The sequence below is a fragment of the Nelumbo nucifera genome, chromosome 4, assembly GCF_055504915.1.
Source record: "Nelumbo nucifera cultivar China Antique chromosome 4, China Antique-T2T, whole genome shotgun sequence".
Classification (NCBI taxonomy): domain Eukaryota; kingdom Viridiplantae; phylum Streptophyta; class Magnoliopsida; order Proteales; family Nelumbonaceae; genus Nelumbo; species Nelumbo nucifera.
In genome coordinates this window covers 25,914,070-25,937,065 of record NC_142652.1, presented here as the reverse complement: position 1 = coordinate 25,937,065, position 22,996 = coordinate 25,914,070, and the positions used below count along the sequence as shown (strand labels likewise).

Below are 22,996 nucleotides of genomic sequence, written 5' to 3'. Positions count from 1 at the left end.
GTGTGATATTTATGAAAGCTCAACTTAACCACCCTTACCTCTCCCAAAGTTTTCAATGTATATGATAGGGTACGTAGGGCAGCAACTACCATGGAGGGACTAATGTCAGGAGATTCAAGCTGCGAAATACCAGAACACTTCTGTGAGTGCATATATAACAAAAAAAATTGAAACAAATATTCTTCAGTGTTTTAACCATTTGATGTTCATATGAAATATGCTTCATTTACAGAGAGTGTATGAAAAATGGGGACATTTCAGCATACCTGTTTTCCCAGAAGAACCAAAAAGGTTCGTTGAGTAGGTTCAGTCATCTGATCAGTTACACCAACCCGAAGAATATATAGGGCACATGCCTTCAAAAAAAGGGAAATATGGCAAATTGTCTCAATATATATTAAACCACACAATTAACAAAATGCTTTCAACCAAAAAAAAATCAACACGATGCAGAGATGATATGGAATATTCTAGTTTTTAGCCATTCGAAAACTTCTGCATGGATCCCATACACAAAATTTAGAAATAAAACAAGTAACTTTTCTGCAGTTCTGCACTCATATCAAGACTCAAGGTTGATAGCACTTCCAAAAGAGCAGTTGTAGATAAGGCCCATCTTCTTTTCTTTTTTACTTTTGAAGGTAAAAGTATTGGCATTACTCAATAAACTGTACAAGCAGCCCAATACCATGAGAATCTGTAAAACCAAACAGGGTGAAGTGCCAAAAGTTCAAAAAATACTCAAAAGACAATACATTTCTGTGCATTCCTGTGATTAAAGGCATAAAACATGTATTTGTAAGCCATGAAGACAGCAGCTCAATGCAAGAATTAATCACTGCTTCAACAGGACTCTTCTTTTGTTCAAAAAAGTGAGTGTTTCTTTCCAAGCAAGCCACCCACAAAACAGTGCAAGAAATACAAGCCCACAGAACCTGCTTTTTTTCTTAGATCCTTTTGTCTGCCAGTACCTCAACATCAGGTCCACTGAATTTGAAGCAGACCAATAGCTCAGCACTGAGAAAAAGATGCCAGATTCTGCTTGTGTAATTGCAATGAAGGAAAATGTGGTTACAGTTCTCGTCAGCCTGTTCACAAAGTGGGAAGTTGATATTATTGAGGCCATACCTGTCACGTTGAGGTTATCCACTATCAGACATTTACCCATGGCTTCTGTCCAAACCAAAAACTTAACCCTGGAACGTGAAGCCCCCACAAGTTGATTTAAAAAGGAAAGTCACTCCAGCTTCTACTGGTGAGATGTTTGAAGAGAGATTGAACACTGGACTCTCTGCCTTGATCCCACATCCATATTCAAACTGTCAAAACCCTGGTGTTTGGTTGCTGATTGTGAAGCAAAAGAAGCAATTCAGCCACAAGCTCCAGTTTCCAGTCGCTGAGGTTCCTTCTAGACAAGGGAACCACACCACCTCCCCATTAACTTAAATCCAAGAAATCTGCTACTATTCCATCTCTGTTTCAAGAAGCCATACACAGGGAAGGGAACAGATCTTTGAGAGGGATATCAGAGCACCAATTATCTCTCCAGAAACTAACCTTACAGCGATCACCTACTTTGTATCTGACCCCTTTTATAAAGTGATGGAAAGCTTTGCAAATAGCCCTCCACACTGAGCAACCATAAGGCTGAGTTGATTCAATGGTATCCCAGCCCATTTTCTGATAGTAAAAGGAAAATTTTCATTAAAAAAGAAAAACTAGTACAAGCTGATAAGGTGTTAAGGCAACACCTTCAAACAAAACAAATACATAAAATCCAAACCAGAATAAACCATCCAAATTACAGATTTGCAAACCCAAGACATCCCAAAGCATGTCCCTAATATCCTCTTTATTGACTTGTGCAAATTCTGGCAACACCAAAACCCAATCTGAATTCTGAAACAGATTTACCAACAAGGCAACAACAACTACCACCATCCTATCCAAACTCCAGGCCTTATTCAATCACTCTTCTATTCCTTTCCTTCCATATATTCCAGTAAAATAGCAAAAGGTATGCACCTCCAAATCAGCCTGGCCTTCTTAATGCCTCTGAGCTTTGGTCATGAAGAAAAGATCTCTGAAGGAATCCTTGGATGAAAGTTCTTACACCGAACAATGCTGTGAAGAGATTCCATATGAAACCAGTAATCATGCAAGGTATAAATAGATGCCTAATTGATTCCTCTGTTCTTTTCACAGGTAACAGATGCTAGCCATGCTGAATCCTCTCCTCTACTCTTCAAATGGTCCACAGTCGAGATTACCCATACTTCCATAGCAACAAGCCAAGCAAAGGCTTCCACCCCCGGAGAGACCGGATTGCCGCAAACGCTTTTGGCCTGGTTTGAATCCAATTTGTTCCTGCAAAAGGCTAAGTAAAATGACTTTCAGAAAATTTTCCATTTGAACACTCCTTCCACCACATCGCATCCCTTGAGTGGTCAGAAACTTCACATTCTCCAACTTTTCCAATAATGCACTTCTATTTCTCTGTCAAGCAATGGTCTCCTGAATCTTGGGCACCAAACCAATTGCTCCCCTCTCCTTTCATAGCAGTTTATAAAAGTCACATCAGATTCAGCCAGCCTATATAGCCTTGGACATAATTCACAAAGCTTTCCAACCCCACACAAATCATCTTCCTAACAAAAGATATTTTTAAAAGACAATTAAAATTATAAAATCTTTTTTATAGGGATTTAAGAATTTAAGACCCCAATATGGACTTGTTTAGGCTTGCCTCGAGGGGCTTGGTTGGGGGTCCAGGGTCGGAAACCCAAGCACAGCTGATAGGCATAAAAAAACAGAAACATGCGTAAATTTTCAAAAGACGTGCACTTGGGCTAAAGCGCAAGGTGCACCACATGCCTTTTGAAAGTGTTGTGCCTAGGACCTAGGCGAGGTGCATACCCTAAAATGTGACTCGCCTGTGTGCCTAAGCGCACTTGAGGCACGTTTTAAATAACTGCCTCACCCTTCTAAACCCCAAATGCCCTTCTTCCTTTGGCTTATAGACTTTTTCCCACTTGACCAAATGGAATTTCCTGCCTTCCCTCCCCCCCCCCCACTCCTTCCCATAAAAAATCTCTTTGGATTTTCTACACCCTCTTTGCAACTTCTGATGACACCCTTAACGAGGATAAATAATATGTTGACAAGCTTGATAAAACACTTCTAATAAGTGTTATCCTCCCCTCCAAAGAAAAATATTTTTCTCTCCAACCATCCAATCTTCTTTCAATTCTTTCAACAATTGGCTTCCACAATGCAGCTGAAGCTGAATAAACCAAGAGATTTTACTACCACCAGCTGTCTCTCCACTATTTGTTCAATGCCCACCCTATATCTGTTAATGTTCTCCCTTCTTGTTCCTAAACCTTCCTCCCCCTTGAGAGGTTGAATGGTGATGTTCAGAGGGATTTTATTTCTACCCCCAACTCCTCCCCCCCCGCCCCTTATTTCTACCCCCAACTCCTCATGATCTTCTACTTCTCACCATTCAACCCCAATCCCTCCACCTCCCTATATCGAGGCTCTTCTCTTTCTATTATACATCCTGTGTTGTTGATCAACCATATTACCCACACTAGAGAACTTTCTCTTCAACCTACTTCCCTTGCCTTCCTCTTCACCAACCCTAGTTCTCCTATTCTCCACTTATTACATCTCCAAGCACAGGCAAAGAAGCAATAGGAACAGAGCTCATGTTTGTATTCAATCGAGATATTAAATCAAGAGCTTTGAACCTGGCAGACGTCTCTCCGCATTATCCTTCATAGCTGCAACAGATGCATTTTATTCACTCTGTCTTGTTCCACATCTATGAATCCACCACCACTCAAGCCTACTGCCCCAACATCGATGTTGATGTTCAGAGGTTGCACCTCTATCGACGAATTTCTCTAGATCTTATTGTGTTTCCATCCAGTTGTAATTCTTCTATCCAAGGGGAGTCACTTTGTCTTTAGCTTCTCTCCTTTCTACCACTAAAATTTTCTGCCCTTTCTCAAACCTTGTTACAACCCAAATCCACTCTTCCTTCGAAGTCACCCTTCTTTAGCTTTTCTCCTTTCTACCACTAAAATTTTCCGCCCTTTCTCAAACCTTGTTACAACCCAAATCCACTCTTCCTTTGAGGTCCCCACCCTTCTTCTGTTTTCACTAACATTGTGGGACTTCAAACTCTTTCAAAGAGACTTCACCTTTGCAAAAACACCCCTCCTTTTTACTACCTTTAACCTTTTATTCTGGCTCCTCCCTTTAAAATCCTTTTTCAAATTCTTGCAAAAGTGGTCCCCACCCCTACCTTTATTCTTAATCTCACCTGCTATCGCTTGTTCCCTATCTCCTCCCTCGACCCTTTCACTCGACCTTTGGATTTCCAATGACTTACATATCTCACCCTCCACGTGTCCTCCACATGTCCAAACCTGTTCCCTATCTCAAGGTGCAGCAGAATATTCTTTTTACTTCTTTCTCGCACTCTTCTCTTCTTTACTCTCTTCCCTTCTATTTTTCTTTGACTTGATAACTTTGAAACCTTATTTTTCTAATTGTACTGCTTGACAAGTACATGCAGATCTTATACGACATAAAATTGAATGCTAGCTACATGGCCAACTCGAAACACAATGGTTAGCAGGGTATACTTTACAACACTGTTTTAAAAACCGGACCAGACCGGAAAAACCGGGAACCGGTCACCTGACCAGTTCCGTTTTCCTCCAAAACCGTTGATTTTGGTCAGCAAACCGCTGAACCATCCGGTTAACCGTTTGAACCGTTCGAACGGTTTTGACCGTTTTCCAATTTTTTAAATTGTTTATTTTTTTTGTCAGAACGGGCGGTCGTTCGGGTCAAACGGTCTGACCAGTTCGGTCACCGGTTCGTTTTTAAAAACCATGCTTTACAATGCAATTCCGTTCCTTGCAATTTACCCAGCACTTGGCGCTATGTTGAAAGGTAAGCTCAATTGTAAATAGAAATGAAATACAAAATGAATGTCGAAGCCACATCATCAGAGCCTTAACAATTTGGGGTAACAGATGATGTGCACCTGAAACTATAGAGAACAAATAAATACAGTAAGCTATTATGATGTTTTGTTCTTTTCTATTCTTATCCTTGCTTCCCTTTTCTTCTGTTTTTCCTCTTATTTCTGAGAAGGATTTAAATGAATTATCAGACAGATCACCAGTTAGAAAACTAGAGGATGAAAAAAAGAAATTGCCACTAAGGCTCAATATCACAGATGTAAGGGAGGAGATACCATCGCGTGTGCATCCACAGAAGAATCACCTCGAAGCATTTCCATAGCCTGTATGGCAAAGCTCTGAAGCTCGGTATCTGGATATAGATACTTGAGTCGAATGACCTGAGAGATGTAAAAAGAGCGCAAGCCAAAATTGTAAAGTGCATTGTCAAAAAACAAAAGGACTTAGATGAAAACAGAAAAAGAATAATTCTACTCTATTAATAGAAGTTGCAGGTAATGCAGCAAATTCAAAGACATGTAAGAATCAAAATTCATACAAGACATATTGCATTTCCAAATAATACAACATCAACACAAAGAAGGACGTAATAACTGCCCTCAGAAAGGAGTGAACTATAAGACAGTATTATCAAAGCATTGTTGTTGACTAATTGACTCACTATTCAATTGTAGGCCATGTCAACTGCATCAGTAACCAGTCCATTGGTAACCATGATAAGGCACCGGGACAACTAAGCATCAACTAAATCAACTTAGTTGATATATGGCTAATCAACCTAGTCAACCACAAAGTTGTTTTCTAGCTTTATTTGTCTATGGTTCTCTTTATTGATTTAAGATAATGCCATGCATCCTTTTAAACATGCAAGTTGCTTTAAGCATTTAAGATAGCCCCTGGTAGAAGGACTGATGTGATATAAAATATATAAGGAAATGTGTAGCACATTCAGATGGCTGAGGACTGCGAGTGAAATGGCAGACTCCTTAGCCAAGCAAGGGCACTTGGGCAGCACTTTACTCGGCAGAGTTATAATACTTTCTGTTTGTTTGGGGTGTTGGAATATGTCCAACTTATGTATGTTAATTTCATGTTTTGAAGTATAATTATATAATCAGAGAGATCAACTGTTTTCCACCTTCCGGAGGACTATATGCCTCTTTTATGAATTTATTTTTTCCATCATTTTCTAACAAAGATCAGATCAGTTACCAATTGAAAAATAAATAGTAAGCATACTGTTTTCCAAGACATTAGCATTTACCTGTAAAAAGGATACCCATGATAATGTCAGTCCAATACGAATATCCTTTGAGTGGGCACCACTTGCTGCAAATTGAATGAATTATAAGAAATATTTGAAGACCAAAGGCCATAAACACTTTCACTAAGGTATGATGGACCAACATAACAGTCATCGTATGCCCACATACAGTTTGCAGAAGGACGGTATTACAAAGTCATTTAGAAACAACTGTAGGCTTTAAAGGAAAAAAATATTGGTAATGAAAAATATAGAACTTTAGCAATTGTTCACTAATGAATGTCCCCATTCAACATAAGTGAAAGTTAACAAATAATCTTTTACATCAAAATAAATATATATATATATATTAAAGGCTGCAAGTTTTCCATTTGCAATTTGTCAACAACACACTTATATTTCTAGAAGCAACCCAAGAAAATATTTTGAATGCTAAAAATGTTATAAGATGCATTTAAGCTATTATATGATTGAAAGTAAGCCTAACAAATAGCTGCCTATTCGGCAATCATATGGAAGAAGGGAAGGAGAATTACAAGGAAACCTTGGGCCGAAAAGTGGAAAACTGGCTAGTTAAATACCGGGGCATGCCTTTGGAGTAGATCCAAAATCCATCTATTTCTAGGATCTCGTTATTAAGAAATGTGAACAGATAATAGCCTCACAGAAAAGGAAATATGTATCTAAAGAGGGTTGTGTCACACTAATCAAAACATTTGTTGCCAATATCCCACTATACTTCCTCTTTGTCTTTCAAATTGAAGGCAAAGGTTAGGACACATGGAACAAATTCAGAGAAATTTCTTATGGGGCAAGCTGGGGGGAAGAGGAACACCTGGTTAGATGGAAAGAAGTTTGAAACCCAAGAAAGATGAGGGATTGGGTCTAGGATGTGTGTCCTGAAGAAAAAATGGACTTATGGGTAAATAGCTTTGGAGGTTCCCTCACAAGTAATCCAGCTGTTGGGCAGCCACTATCAGTAGCGACTATGACTTAAACACCAACAGGTGGGGAAGCAACCTTAATCAGCACCAATACTCTATACAATCCTTGGACAAATATTTTTTTAATCAATAACTGAAAATTCATTTATTAAAATTAAAGTATTACAAATAAAAAGGAGAGAGAAACTCTCTTAACTCTCCCCAAAACAGTAAACAAGATCACAACATGGACCAGAACATTTGATTCCTTTCCACCCCTTGTTTAGCCAGCACATCCGCAAAGCCATTAGCTTCTCTTTTCACCCAAATCGGCTTCAGTTCCATTCCTTGTGTCAGCCACTTGAACTTCCTTTTTTCATTGATATAATCCCACCAGCCCAACTCCTCTTTATGAAGCCAATTTATAACCAACTTTCAAATCCCCTTCTATTATCAGTTTTGAGATATTCAAATCTTTGGCTTTTTTGAGCTCCTTCCACGATAGCTAAAATCTCAGCCCTTAGTGAGTCTCCCACACCTAAGAGACTTGAAAAATGAGCAATTATTTTACCTTCATCATTTCTAAATACTCTTCCCATGCCTGAATGACCCGGATTTCCTTCATTGCTACCATCAAAGTGCAATTTAATGAAGCCACTGAAAGGATACCAAGATAGCCTCATTACAGCTTTCAAAGGAACAGAATCAGCCACTTCCAACGTCGCATCAAGTCAACAGCTAAAACATCCTCAAATAATTTTAGTGTTTTCACCCAATGTAACACTCTAATGGTGATGGCTTCAACTAGAGCCATCCCAACTCCTCTCTTTTTCTGCAAATGTTCTTTGATTCCTCTCTTCCCAAATTGTCCAACACACTGCAGCTAGCCTTACAAAGGAAAAGGAAACACCAGTGAGGGGATAAGCACCAATTAGGTTTTTTACTTTAAAGAAAATCACAGGTGTTAATTCTTTCCAAAAACGCAGAAACCACCAATTCTAGGCAGAATTGATTAGTTCCAAGCCTCTTTTACTGGAAAAGATATGCCCAAACTACAGGAGTCAGGGTTGATGGAAGCAGGAGATAAGGAAGAGAGATTTAATTTGAGAAGAGAGTTAGAAACTACACTCCTAAGAGAGATGTGGAAGCAGAAATCAAGAGCGCATTGGACAAAGAAGGGGATGGGAACACAAAATACTTTCACATGATTGAGAACGGAAGGAAAAGGAAGAATCTGATCTCTCTATTAGAATTGGAGGATGGCACATTAACTAATCAGGATGAAATTGCAAAGAACTTGGTAGATTATTTTAAATCGGTTTTCAGATGGCCTCTATCAGGAAGATGGAAAGTAGAAGGATTAGACAGGCCAGTTTTAGAAGGTACTCTAAGCAGGCACTTGGGAAAAAAATTTGAGGTGGATGAGGTAAAGGAAGCAATCTTTTCTATGGACCGCTCTAAAGCACCAGGGCCCGATGGATTCTCTATGGCTTTCTACCAGGACTGTCGGGAGTGGATTAAGGGCAATCTTATGCGAGTCTTTGAGGAATTTTATCACAGAGGGATTGTTAGAAGGGGGGTAAATGCTACTTTTATCGCACTAATCCCAAAGAAGTTTGGTGCTTGCCATCCAAAGGATTTCAGGCCAATCAGCTTGGAAACAAGTCAGTACAAAATCCCAGCCAATGTTCTCTCTCTTCAGTTAAAAAATGCCCTCCCATCAATAATCCTCAACTCCAAGGGGCTTTCACCCAAGATAGACAAATTTCGGACCAAATACTCATTGCCAATGAATGTGTGGAGGATTTCAAGAAATCGGGTAAGAAGGGCATTGTGTGCAAGCTGGATCTAGAGAAAGCCTACGATTTTGTGGATTGGGAGTTCCTGATTGAAGCATTGAGACAGGCGGATTTGGAGTAAGATGGTGCAAATGGATTAAGGGTTGTCTAAAATCCTGCCACTTCTCAGTTCTAGTAAATGTAGTCAAGGATTTCTTTGGGGCCCAAAGAGGAGTGAGACAAGGGGAGCCACTTTCTCCCTTCCTTTTCACAATTCTAGCAGAGGTGCTTGGTAGAAGGATTTTGAGGGTGGATGAGAGGGGTCTTTTAAAGGGGTTGAGAATAGGACTGGAAAGAGTGGTGGTAACTCACCTACAATTTGCAGATGACATCATTATCTTTTGTGAGAGTGGAGGCAAGTTAGATGCAAGAAACCTAAAGATGTTGGTGAATCTATTTGAAAAAGTGACAAATCTAAAGGTGAGCCTCAATAAAAGTGTGGTGGCAGGGATCAACTTAGCTCAAGAGGAGATTAACTTATGGGCTGGGGAGCTAGGTTGTTTACAGAGTGTCTGGCCGTTGAGGTATCTAGGTCTTCCCCTTGGGGCAAATCCTAGAAATCTAGAGTTTTGGAACGCAGTAGTGGAAAGGTTTGAAAGGAAGTTGGCGGTGCGGAAGAGGAACTACATTTCTTTGGGGGGTAGGATTACTCTCATTAAGTCAACCTTAGCAAATCTTCCGGTGTATTACCTCTCAATGTATTGCATGCCTCAGGCTATTGGAAAGAAGTTAGAGAGGATAATGAGGGACTTCTTGGGAACCAGGTGATAAGAAGAAAGATCATTTAGTAAAATGGGAACTAGTGAATAGGAGGAAGGAGTATGGAGGCTTGGGATTAGGGAGATTGAAGGAAAGGAATAAGGTGTTACTAGGAAAATGGTTATGGAGATTCCCTCGTGAGACAGACAGGTTATGGCACAAAATTGTGGCTAGCATACATGGGCTCTCAAAGAATGATTGGGATGCTGGAGTATCTTGTAGAGCTTCTAGCGCATCACCATGGAAAGAAATTCACAAACTCCTTCCACTATTGCTCAGTCATGTCAGGTTTGATCTCAATTCAGGTAACAAGATTAACTTTTGGGAAGATGTGTGGGTGGGTAACTCTCCTTTGAAGACATTGTTCCCCTCAATTTATGCCCTTTCCTCTCTTAAGAATAGACCGGTTGCTGATTTCTTAACCCCTTCTCCCTCCCAGTCTGGTTTTGCTTGGAATTTGGGGCTTCGTAGAAATGTGAGAGATTCTGAGATGTGCTTGGTGTCCTCTATCCTTCATCTGCTAGATGGGGTGTATCTTGATACCTCCAAACAAGATACTAGGCTTTGGACCCCTCACCCCTCCGGAGCCTTCAGTTGTGCTTCCTTCTTCAAAACCTTGTATACTTCTGCTCAACCTGGGGTATTGCTTCCAGTCCAAGAAGTTTGGTGTCGCCCCATTCCCCCGAAAGTGAGTGCTTTTTGTTGGGAGGTCTACTATGATGCAATTAACACCTGTGGTCTGATGCAGAGGAAGAGGCCTGGCTGGTGCCTTTCTCCTAATTGGTGTTGTTTGTGCAAGTCAAGTGGCAAAAACTGCTTTTCATATATTTGTCTCCTGTCCTGTTGCTAACTGTATTTGGGACTGTTTTTTCTCTCTCTTTGGATGCAGGTGGGATACCCCAATGAGTTTGGAAAGGCTATTTGACTCCACTTTTAGATGGCCAAAAAGAAGAGGTAGAATGCTATGGAGATGCACTCGGGCAGCAGTGCTTTGGGTGATATGGGAGGAAAGAAATCTGAGAATCTTTGAAGAAAAACGAAGATGCAAGGAAGTGCTGATAGAAGGGACCATGATAAAGGTGATTTCGTGGGTAAAATCTGTGGGATTGTTCTCAGATTTTACTGTGGATGATATCTTCAGAAATTGGAGGACAGTAGCTTCCTCTTCATCAACTAAAAAGAAGGTTTTAAGAGAGTGGGATCCCCCTGATTATGGCTTCCTCAAATTAAACCTTGATGGAAGTAGTTTTGGCAACCCAGGAATATCAGGAATTGGAAGGGTGATAAGAAATGACAAAGGGGCTGTGGTGGAGATGTTCTCAGGCCTTATTGGAAGGGGAAACTCCACTACAGCTGAACTAAAGGCAGTGGTTTTTGGGATACAAAAGGCTATGGAGTTGGGAGTGAGAAAACTGGTTGTGGAAGGCGATTCCAAAGTGGTCATAAGCTGGTTAAAGCAAAACGAAAAGACTCCCTGGCTCTATAGAAATGAAATTAAGAAGCTTAAATGCTTTTCTAAGGACATGCAGTTGTTAATACAGTGGACTCCAAGAGCGGCAAATGGCTTTGCAGATCAGCTAGCAAAACAGGGGGTTAACAGGGAACATTGTTTCTGGGCTCAGTTGTAAGGCTGGATAAATAAAAGTCGATAGTTGGCGAACTCTAAATTCTAGTGGGGTAGCCGAGGCTACTCATTTCTGTAATCTTTCTAAATTTACAATGAAATCTTTTTTACTGATCAAAAAAAAGATATGCCCAAACTATCACTCATCTGGGTTAAGGACACAAAGAAGGAGTCACAAGTAAAGAACCTGACGGGGAAAGAGTCCAAATTCTATATTTATAAAAAAGAGCCCAAATTCTACAGTCACCTCTTGAAGGGTTCAAAAACACCCCCTAGAGATTTTGGATCAAGGAAAGAGCACTAGCCATTTCACAATCCCGCAGACCACTTCTAAACCCCAAATCACAATCAAACCTTGAACTAGAATTAAAAGGGACCAAAAAAAGAAGCAATAGGCTCATTCTTCCGGTCAGAAATTGCACAAAGGGATGGGAATTGTTCTTTTAGTGGTAAGGAGCCAACTAAACATGATCCCAAAACTTTACAAGATTACTAGATCAAAGATTATACCTGACTGATTTCCAGGGCTCTTAAGGGGTTCTCAAGTTGGTAGGAGAATGGTGTCAGTAAGGACTTGAGGAATTTCTGAAGACATGGAAGGGAAGATGGACAAACTAGTTAGGCAGTTGGCAAATCTGCTGTAGTAGGGGCTTTGACATTGCCTCAGTTATCTCGGTTTCTGGGAAAAGATTTTGGAGGTGATGGGGATACAAAATAGTGTTGGAGTTTTGAAATTGTAATTGTTTTTGTTCTGTTTTTTTTATCAGGTGTTGCCTTAACACAGATCAAGGATGTACCTTTTTTATTTTAATGGATTTTCTTTTTACTTATCAAAAAAAGGGTTATACCTAATCTATGGCAAGAAGGAAGGATTGCATGAATAGACTTCCAAGGAGAGGCTTTTGTGGCCCTTGCCAAACCTCCAGCATCCTAAGCATCAGCCACAAGCCCATGAATACTCAGAATTACCTGTAGAGATGAAGACAGGGATACTAAATTGTTCTTTATATGTTTTTATATGCAAATATATGCTCCCCATCTTTATTTGTAATTGTTTCAGGCTGCTGTTCTTGTTTTTCTCTCTGTCACAGTCGACAGGGGTATTTTTGTCATTGTATCATCTTTTTATTAAGTCCTATAAAAGCCAATGAGGGGGCAGCAGAACCAATTTTTCATTTTTCTCTCTCTTTATCTCATTCTTTCTTCTCTTCTCCTTCTGTTTTTCTTCTTTTCTTTTTCTTTTCTTGAACAGATTTCATACTAAACCTAGGACTGCTGCAGCATTTTTCTAGTTGGTACCAGAGAAGGTTTAGGTTTAGGTCTCATGTATGCTTATCCCAGCTGGCTGCATGAGACTATTAGAGCTGGAGTTTCAGACCTTTTTCACCTAATTCTTGGAGGTCAGTGGAATTTGGTGCACTGTTATAGCACCTTTTCTGTTTTTCTGTTTTGCCCAGCGACCAGGAAGAATCAGAGATACTTGTTTGATTTAGATTTCGAGGTTGTAAACCTCAGGTTGAAGGTGGTGCCCAGTATTTTCTGGGTAGTTTTTTTCATTTGTTTAGAGATCGACTGCAAGTGGAGGACATTCAAAAGTCTCTAGAAGTTGTGGCTGGAACTTTCTTGTGTTCTCTTCTGATTTCTAGGGTTTTTCCCTTGTTGGAACAATCAGTTTTTGAGTTGCAGTCGATTGATTACAGCTTGACTGCTGATTTAAAAAAAAAAAAAAAAAATCCTTCATTTTATCAGAAAAGAATCGAGAAGTGCAATATCTTGTTCAGTCCAGCATGGAGAATGTTAGAAATGAGTTTAAATCAATCGGGGAAGGACTTGTAGGGGCTGGTGGTGTGACAGACAGCAACCCTTTCCAGATTAAGACCATTAAGTTTGATGGAGCAAGCTATCTTGAGTGGGCTCAATCTGCAATGACGGTCATTGGAGGAAGGGATAAGTTAGGGTATGTAAATGGTGACACTAAGATGCCAGCCAAGGAAGACCCTTCCTAATGCCAAGTGGGCTGAAGAAAATTACCTAGTTATGACTTGGCTTTGCAACTCAATGCAGCCTTATATCAGTAGAAACTATCTTTGGGCAAAGATTACTAAAGACATCTGGGATAATATGAAGGAAACTTACTCTCAGCCCTTTGATGTAGCAAGGGCCTATGAGCTGAAAACTGAGGTGGCAAATCTGAAATAGGGGGAGAAACCTGTGTCGATTTACTTCTCAACTTTGAAGTCTCTATGGCATGAAATTGGGGGAGAAACCTGTGTCGATTTACTTCTCAACTTCTTCAAATAATCTCCAATTTGTTTCCTCCCATAGTACCCATAGCACTGCTGCCCTTGTGCATCTCCACATCATTCTCCCTCTTCGCTTTGGCCATCTAAAAAGTGATGTAAGGAAATTGATGTAGGACTTCCAAGCTTAATTCCAATAGGACAAGGGAAGCAAACAGCTTGGCAAAACTCTATCCAAAAAAGGGATAAATAGGGTACAATTGTTCGTTTGTTTTTTTTTTTTTTTTTTTTTTTTGGGGGGGGGGGGGTGCTTTTAAGGTTACCCAAAGGAAAAGATTTAGGGATAACCTCTCTTTGCACTTTAGACACACTTAGAGGATACTTCATCTAGCTAATTCATGCACTGTGAACAATGTAGAATTTAAAATAATTTTCTCAATATTACCCAGAGAAACCTAGCAGAGGTCCTTTACACTTCAGACCTCAACCAAGAGGCCCTCCTCTACCACTCCTAGGAGGAAAGTTATCCCTACTGATGGTAGCTCCAGGGAAAATCTAGGGCCACCAAGAATGGAGGAGTTTTTAGTGATTCAAGAGGCTCCCCTATCTGGTTTTATAGTGGTCCCATAGGTGATGTAGATGCACTCAAAGCAGAAGTACCAGCCTTATTGACCAGGTCTAGCATGGCTAAAAGGACACAATCTCATTTACTCAATTGTATGTGAGGGTTCAGCCAATTCCAATAAAGCCTGTGGAGATTAGCTCACTATCTCAGTAAGATAAAGAGAAAACCTGAGCTTTTTCCAACTTCCTTGAGGTAGATTCCAAATGAACTCAATCATTTAAAGCATGATTAGCTAGGAGAGAGAGGAAAGGATACAGCCTCTGGTACAGGATCCAAAGAGTCAAATTTGGAATTTCCAAAAATTGTCTTTTTTGTAATTTGAGATAGCAGGGGTATTTTGGTCAATCTACATGCATATGGGATCCACACTAATAGTGTTGGGACTTATTGGCAAAAAAACTACAGATCTATCCCTTTTTTTGAAGAGTAAAAATAAAAAGAGGGATGAAAGGTCTAGAATAGGAACACATCAATGCACAATCACTCAATCAGACAGTATGCATTTCTTCTTGAGCCTAGGAGCTCTGCACTTATATCTTCCTTACACACTTTCAAATTATATATAAAAGGAAGTTTATTAAAAAAAAAAATTCTGGTTACAACCAGAAACAAGGTGTTAAAGCAACACCTTAAGGCATAAACACAATTACTCACAAAATACACTCAGAATTGCAATTTTGCAACTCAAGAATTTCCAAAAATCTCTCCCCAAAATCCAGGCATAATTATACCTTTCATGAATGGCATGGTTAAATGCTTTTGCAAGCCACCTTCCAGTTTCTTTGATGGTGTAGAATTAAGTTTTCCTCTTGATTGCACCTAGTAAGAACAAACTATAAGAACACAAACCCAAAAGAACAAAATACCTTGAAAGTTAAGATCCACTTGAGAACATATACCTGTGCCTCAGGATTCATTCCAAGAGCAAGCAAAGCCCCCAGAGCTTCAGCAAAGGCATCCCTGACAGAGGAGACAGGATCTTCAAGAGCCTAGTGAAACAAGGCATTAATTAAGACAAGAGAAACCAATGTGTAAAAGATAGACCTCTCATTTTAATAAAATTAAACAGAATTAAATCAACACAAACAAACAAAAAAAGAGGGGTCAGAGGAAAAGAAATGTAGATGAAGATTTGCCTTGACACAATAAGAGGCTGAATTGTCAAGCTCTGCAGTTGACAGACCAGGTCCCCCTATGTTGGCAAATGTCTTCAGACATCTAGCAGCTGCAATTCTAACAAGAAATGACTTATCCCCAACACCTATCCTCGTGATGAGACGATAAGCCTCAGAATATGCTGCAGAAGCAGCATTACCACCTGAACCTTCCAATGCACTCTGGAGCATTTGTAGAGCTTCTTGTCTCACAAAGTCCTGAAATTGCAAATATATGCATGCAAAACTTTAAAAAAGAATAAGAAGAAAGAAGAAAAAATAGTAAGATGAGAATGAATAACCATCTGGTATCAAAAGATATCAACTTTGGACTACAAAACCATTAAGTAAATTATTAACTAAAAATGAAGTATACCACTTACAACTTTCATTAGGAACAAAAACGACACCAATTTTGAAGGAAAAGAGAAAACAAGAATTCCAACAGAAGAACCATACACTCTTCAGTACATCAACTCCACAACAATCAAAATAAAATGTTGTTAACAGTGAAGGTTTTAAAGAATAAAAGTTCAAATAGGAGTATGAGAAAAATTCCATACATCATGGTAAAAAATAGAAGGTTCATCAGATCAATAAAAAGCTTTTCTATTGACCAAGCATTTTGGTTTTTGGTGAAAATAAAATAACTTAAGAGCCATAACTGATAGACCAAGAAAATATAATTTATGGAAGGAGAAAAACAAAAATACTTTTTGAATACATAATCCAAGTGACTTTTTTTTTTTGATAAATAACATCAATTCCATTAAAATAATGAATAGATACAAGAAGATCCCCTTAGAGGCGCGAGGAGCAGCCTCTCCAAACAGCAAATAGACAAACTACAACAGAGAAAACATGAATGTTTAAATTAAAACAATAGTTACAATTGTGCCCAGAACAATGTTTCCCTATTTATCCCTTGTTTTGCCAAGACATCAGCAAAAGCATTAGCTGATCTCCCAACCCATTGTACTGTTATAGACATATTTCTTGTCAGCCATTTGAATTTCTTTAACTCATTTTTGTAGCCCCAAGTGACATCCTCCGGATTATTTAACCAGTCCAGCACTGTCTTAGAGTCTCCTTCAATCAGAAGCTGCTCCACGCCCACTTCTTTTGCAAGAAGTATTCCTTGTATTGCAGCTAGCAGTTCTGCCCGGATAGAGTTCCCAACTCCTAAAGGGCCAGAGTAGATTAAGACAACCTCTCCAGCCTCATTCCTCAGTACACCTCCCATCCCAAAGGGACCCGGGTTACCCTGGCTACTCCCATCAAAATTCAGCTTCAAAGAACCAAGAGGAGGGGGGACCCAGCTAGTCACTGCCCTTCCCTTGTAGGAGGAACAGCTTGCTACCAACTTCCAATCCTTCCAACAATCAGTAAAAGTAAAATGGTTAAATAATTCTAGTATCTTTAACCAATGTAAAGACCTGGACAAAATGCAGTCCTTTAAGGTTTGACTGCTTCTTCCTTTTTCTTGGAAGATTCTGGCATTCCTTTCTTCCCATAATGTCCATAACAATACTGCTCGTGAGCATCTCCACATTTTCCTTCCTCTTTTATGGGGCCAAGAGAAGAAAGAAGGGTTAAAGATTGTGCTTACTTCTGCTGGCATATCCCAACTAGACCCAAACAAAGATAGAAGCCAAGCCCAGAGCTCTGCAGTGACACTACAAGATAAAAATAGATGATTACAATACTCACCATGAGATCTGCAAAGAATGCACCAGTTTGGTGAAATACAAAGGACAGGTCTTCTCTTTTGTAGGTTGTCCATCGTGTTTACTTTACCATGCCACACTTCCCAACACAAAGACATAACCTTGGGGGGACTGGCCTACACCAGACTTCTTTGAAAGGGAAACTCTGATGAGAGGGAGATTGGCAGAGGAACTTGAAAAAGGAACCACCCTTTGGGGTGAATGGCCCAAATCCTTTTATCAGGTTTCGAGGGATCCAACCAAACCTTATCAAGGAGACATAGAAGAATAGACAAACACTCAATTTCCTCATCCCTTAATCCTCTACGAAAACCAAAATCCCAAGACAAAGTTGGTAAGGATAAATTCGACGGAAGGAATTTTGAGATCACCTCATTTTTATACAAGGAAATAGAGTACAATGAAGGAAAAAGGTCTTTCAAAGGGAGATCTCCAACCCAAATGTCCTCCCAAAACCGAATAGAATTACCTGAACAAGCATCATACCTGACACAACTAAGGAACTGCAGAAGAACTTTGTGAATTTCTTTCCAAGGTGTGGCTAGGTTAGCCCTCCTTGATGCACCAGCATCCCAACCACTGTCTGAACATCCATGAATACTTTTCACTACTTCGTACCAGAGTCTATCCCGCTCCAAAGGCCATCTCCACAACCACTTCCCTAACAGAGCTGAGTTCTTTTTAAGCACATTCCCGAGCCCTAATCCTCCCTCCTCTTTGCTTCTACCCACAACCCCCCACTTAATTAAATGGTCTTTTTTACCTTCTCCCGGTTCCCACAAAAAATCTCTCATCAATTTTTCCAACTTCTTCGCTTCCCTAGACGGTATCCTAAAGACAGAGAGATAATAGGTAGGTAGATTCATGAGGGTAGCTTTTATCAAAGTGATCCTCCCACCCAAAGAGATATAATTTTTCTTCCAAACAGCTAGTCTCTTTTCTAACTTCTCCAAGATTGAGGTCCAGAACCTACTCTCCCTAGGGTTTGCTCCCAACGGAAGCCCTAAGTAAGACAAAGGCCAGGAGGAAATGGAGCACTCAAGACAGCCTGCAATCGCCTCAACCTCCTCAAAAACTAAATTTACTCCGGCTATGCAGCGTTTTCCTAGATTGATTTTCAAATTAGAGACTCCTTCAAAAACTGTAATCAATTCTTTCAAATTTTCCACCTTCTCACCGAAACCTCCCTCACAGAAGATCATCAAGTCATCTGCAAACTGAAGGTGAGTGATTGGAATTCGGTTTGTGCCTACTCTCCAACCCCTTATCACATTTTCCCTATCAGCCCTAGCGATAATTCGACTAAACACATCAGCTACCAAGGTAAAGAGGAAGAGTGAAAATGGGTCCCCTTGTCTGATTCCCCTACTAGCTGGAAAAAAATCCCTCACCACCCCGTTTACTAGGATGGAATAGTGACAAGAGCTAACACAACGAGTCATCCAACTACACCATCTTTCCCCAAACCCACACTTCCTCAAAACCTCTAGTAGGAACTGCCAGTCCACCAAATCATAGGCTTTCTCCATATCAAGCTTACAAACAAAGCCTCTCTGCTTGGACCTCTTCATCTCTTCCACACATTCATTGGCAATCAGAATCTGATCAACTATCTGACACCCTTGGATGAAAGCCCCTTTAGCCTGACTAATAATGGAGGGGAGGATTTCTTTAATCCTTAAAGACAAGACCTTGGCCAGGATTTTATAAATACTAGTCACCAACTAATTGGCCTAAAATCTTTAGGATGGAGAGCATCAGCTTTCTTTGAAACTAGGGCCAAGAATGTGGAATTAATGCCTCGACTGACTATATGCTTCTCTGCAAACTCATAATTCAAGTGACTTTAAGACAAAAGAAAATTGAAAACAGAATTCATGGAAAAACAAAAATATATGTGCTTGCATTCCCTATGCTCTTCTCTTAGTTTTCCTTTGTAATGAACTGGACCTTCACGTCAAAGGATTTTAAGACATTCAACTAGGTTATATTTTGACGGGACAGCATTTCTCTGTTGGGTAGTCATTTTTGTACATGTTAAGTTTAGCATTAGTTTTGTCAAGTGAGGGCATTTTGTCCTCTTAGTCCTTTTCTACATTCTGATTTGACATATGTTACTCTTAACAATACAAGGAAGAAAGAGATGCTAACTTCTTCACTGATGCATTGGCTAAACAGGGGGTGGGAAGGAATCATCTATTTTGGGCTTTGTTGTACTTGTAACATGATTTATCTATTGAGGGAGAACTAGAAGAGTTTATCTCTTCCTTTATCTCTCTTTGTTTTAATCTAATGAATCTGAAAAAAAAAAACACAATACAAGGGGGAAAGGATGAAAAACAAACTGAATCAAATTTTTGTGAGCTATAGACACCCCTTCTCTTACTTTTTGCACACATTTCCCTTTTATTTTGACTCCCAAGTGCATAATAGTGCCTCAGTTAACTTCCAATCAAAAGATAAATAAATAAATAAATAATAGTATTTCAGGTAACATCCTTAAGCTTTATTTGATTTGCATGTCCCCTATCTTTTTGAACATCATAAAGAAGATCCTTGCTCAAAACCAGCTCAAATGTAAGAACATCAGTGAGGAGGCAGAAGAGAACAGAAATCATCTTCCCATGAGTGGTAATGGAAGAAAATCAATGTTTTAAGACTCAGACCTGAGCAAAAACTGGAATGCTCTCTGGGTCCCAGTTTTACCGGTTAACTGCGTGGTTTGCCTGTCCAACCCACCAAAACTGTCATTTAACTGGGACACAGAAAGGCCACTGGTTCACGGTTTTCATAGTCCAACCATCTGGTCCGGGCCGAGTCTTAAAAAATGGGAAAAATATCCAGTGATCCAAAATTTAAAATATACCAGATAAAAAATGAAAGGTTATGAAACACTTTTCATACAAAAGAATAAAGAGGGCCAAAAATCCAATTATGTAAGTAAAAGATGCAAAAACTGAAAGTAACCAAAGAGCATGAGGAGAGAAAAATAGGGAGGGGAAAGAATTAGAATACTACCTCATAAAATTTCATCAGTTTTGCTGCAATATTTGTTGTTTCAAGTAAACCTGAAGTAATTTTTCTCCCAAAAAGTCGGTATAATTCCCCCAAGCACTGTGCTGCTCCTATAAAATAATAACAAGAAAATTAAACCAGAACCAAAGAAGAAATCACAACATAAACAAAACCAAAGAAGTTAACACCAAAATCACCAAGGGGTGGCGATTTTGTTAGATTAAAGATTTCATTCATTTCAACATGTTCAGAAAAATGATGTAACGAAAATAAAGACGTTGAGATGAATGAGTGGGAAAAATAGAAAGGATAGGATCACAAATGAACTTATTCAAAGTAACTCTGATAGGTGCTAAAATGACGAAAAGTAGACTAAAATAGTTTGGTCATCTGCAAATAATAACATCAACAGGACCAGTGACAAGAAAGTAATCTGTCACAAGATGGAAGGTTTAAAGAGCAAAGGGAAGACCAAAAAGGACATGAGTTTAAATAGTGAGAGTTGAGAAATGGTTCAAGGGCCTGCAATTCAATAATAGATAATGAACATTGGCACTTGTTGGTGTGAAAATTTTAATAAATTCTCATGCAACATAATTCACTCAATCAAGTGATTGAGTTTTTATTATTTTGGGTAAGGCCCATTCAGGGAACCATACGGATTGTTCCCCTTAATTACATCTCCACAAGAAAGTAGCGAACACCTTTTGATTCTGACTTGGAGAAATGGATGCATAGAACAAAAGAAAAGAACAATAAGGTACTTAAAAAGAACTTTTCATTTGCTTTTCTTTTACATCAAGTGTACAAGAATGGGAAGAAAGAAAAAGAAAATACAATTGAGAAACTATACAGCAATATATTTCTCTTTTTTTTAATACAAAGAAAATCTCCCTCCCGTTCCTTTCTTCACAATAAATTATAGTCAATCAGATGAATTCTGATTGTAGACAGCCTTAATCCTTGGATTTTTGCATACAAAAAAGGGAACCGTAGTCAATCAAACTGAATATTTGATTGTAGACGATTTTCATCCCTTTGCTCTTCATTTTCATATGAAGGGAACCATAATCAGCCTTCAAGAATTAGACTGTAGATGGTTTAAACCCTAACTTTGTCTTGAAAGAGGGACCATGATCAACCAAGTAGAGGCACCTAGTTGTAGATGGTTTATTTCCCTCTACTCTTCATTTTCCTTTGAAGGGAACCATAATCAGCCTTTGAGAATTAGACTATAGATGGTTTAATCCCTAACTTTGTCTTGAAAGAGAGACCATAATCAACCAAGTAGAGGCACCTGATTGTAGATGGTTTATTTCCCTCTATTTCCTTTTTCAAAAGTAAAAATAAAAGAGAGAGAAAGAAGGATACATAGCAGAAGGCATAAATAGGAAGTATTCACAGAGAGGACTTTCCTTTTTCTACCTATATTAGTGAGACTTTTCCTTCCTTGCCTTCCCTTAAGCACTTCTCTTTTCTTCTCTCCTTATCTTTGCTTTTCTTAAGAATCTCTTGTGAAAATTTTCTCCGAAGAGTCTCTCTCTGTTTTTCTAGCTTCCCCTTAAGGAGCTTAAATAGGGAGTGGGGTACTAATATAACTACCTCCTCCTCCTAGGTAAAGAACACCTGTCCCTCCCACTTAAAGAGAGGGAACTCCCAATCGGGATACTTTTTTATTTTTAATGATTTGGCTAGCAGACTAGCCAACCCACTTATTTGAGTTCTAATTTATTAAATATTATTTGGATTAAAAAATAATGCCTTCAATAGCACTGAACACAATGGAATAGTTGAACAAGATTCATGTATAATTGGAACAAGGTTTAGTTGAGTAGAGTTGAATTGAGCTAAGATATTTAATCCCTTTGTATATTGCAATTTGATGTATGTGAAATTACTCAAATGACCCTTAAAGGTTTTGCCATAGTACCATCAAATTAGAAATGCAGAATCTCTCATTTCAACAAACCCATCCTTTCAGACTCTAATAAACCTAGTTGAAAATTACACCTATAGTAATTCAGATAATGCAAGAAAAGAAGAAAAGAGAGAAAGAGAAAGAAGAAGAAAGAAGTTTCGGCAATAGGTTGTAGAAGAAGAAAAGAAGCGAAGAGAGAAAAGAAGAATTTGAACCTCTCTCTCTAGCCCCCTTTCATCACTTTTATTAATAATTCTAAGTCTGAGTACAATTACTTGGATGCCCTTAATGGGGTGGCCAGCACTAAAGAAGTAATTAAAGAAAATAAAAGAAGGCCCGTAACTTTAAATACTACTTAAAAGAAACAAAAAACATGAAGGCCCATTCTCACTACACTCCCCCTCAAGCTGAGCATAGATGTCAATCATGCCCAGCTTGCTTACATAATGTTGAAGTTTTGCCTTTGGGACTCTCTTAATTAGAAAGTCTGCTAGTTGCTCTTCTAATGCAATGAAAGGTAGGCACACCTCTCCTAAAGCCACTCTCTCCCATATAAATTGCTTGTCTACCTAAATGTGCTTAGTTCTATCATGCTGAACTGGGTTGTGAGAAATGTTAATAGCAGCTTGGTTATCACAATACAACATCAGTGGCTCGTCACATGAAACGCCCATCTAATAAAGGAGAAATCTAAGCTATAACAACTCGAAAACACCATGGCCCATAGCTCTATACTCTACCTCAACTGAAGATCTAACAACCACTGATTGCTTTTTGCTTCTTCAAGAAACAATATTTCCAATTACCATAGCAAAATATCCTGATGTGTATCTCCTGTCATCCACATTTCCTGCCCAATCAGCATCTGTATATGCTTCTACCTTAATGTGTCCATGTTTAGCAAACAAT

At 39.2% G+C, this 22,996-nt stretch overlaps 1 protein-coding gene across 1 annotated transcript in view; it reads right to left on the bottom strand.

Annotated features, from left to right (window-relative positions):
* SWEETIE (HEAT repeat-containing protein) overlaps nucleotides 1–22,996 on the bottom strand; it is a 159,011-nt gene that overhangs the window by 126,928 nt on the left and 9,087 nt on the right. The window contains exons 3-10 of the mRNA XM_010266889.3: nucleotides 20,173–20,279; nucleotides 15,410–15,646; nucleotides 15,173–15,262; nucleotides 15,005–15,092; nucleotides 6,265–6,329; nucleotides 5,276–5,380; nucleotides 267–356; nucleotides 39–119 (exon numbers count right to left, since the gene is read on the bottom strand). Of these exons, the coding sequence (XP_010265191.1) occupies nucleotides 39–119; nucleotides 267–356; nucleotides 5,276–5,380; nucleotides 6,265–6,329; nucleotides 15,005–15,092; nucleotides 15,173–15,262; nucleotides 15,410–15,646; nucleotides 20,173–20,279 (863 nt within the window). The remainder of the gene's footprint in view (nucleotides 1–38; nucleotides 120–266; nucleotides 357–5,275; nucleotides 5,381–6,264; nucleotides 6,330–15,004; nucleotides 15,093–15,172; nucleotides 15,263–15,409; nucleotides 15,647–20,172; nucleotides 20,280–22,996) is intronic.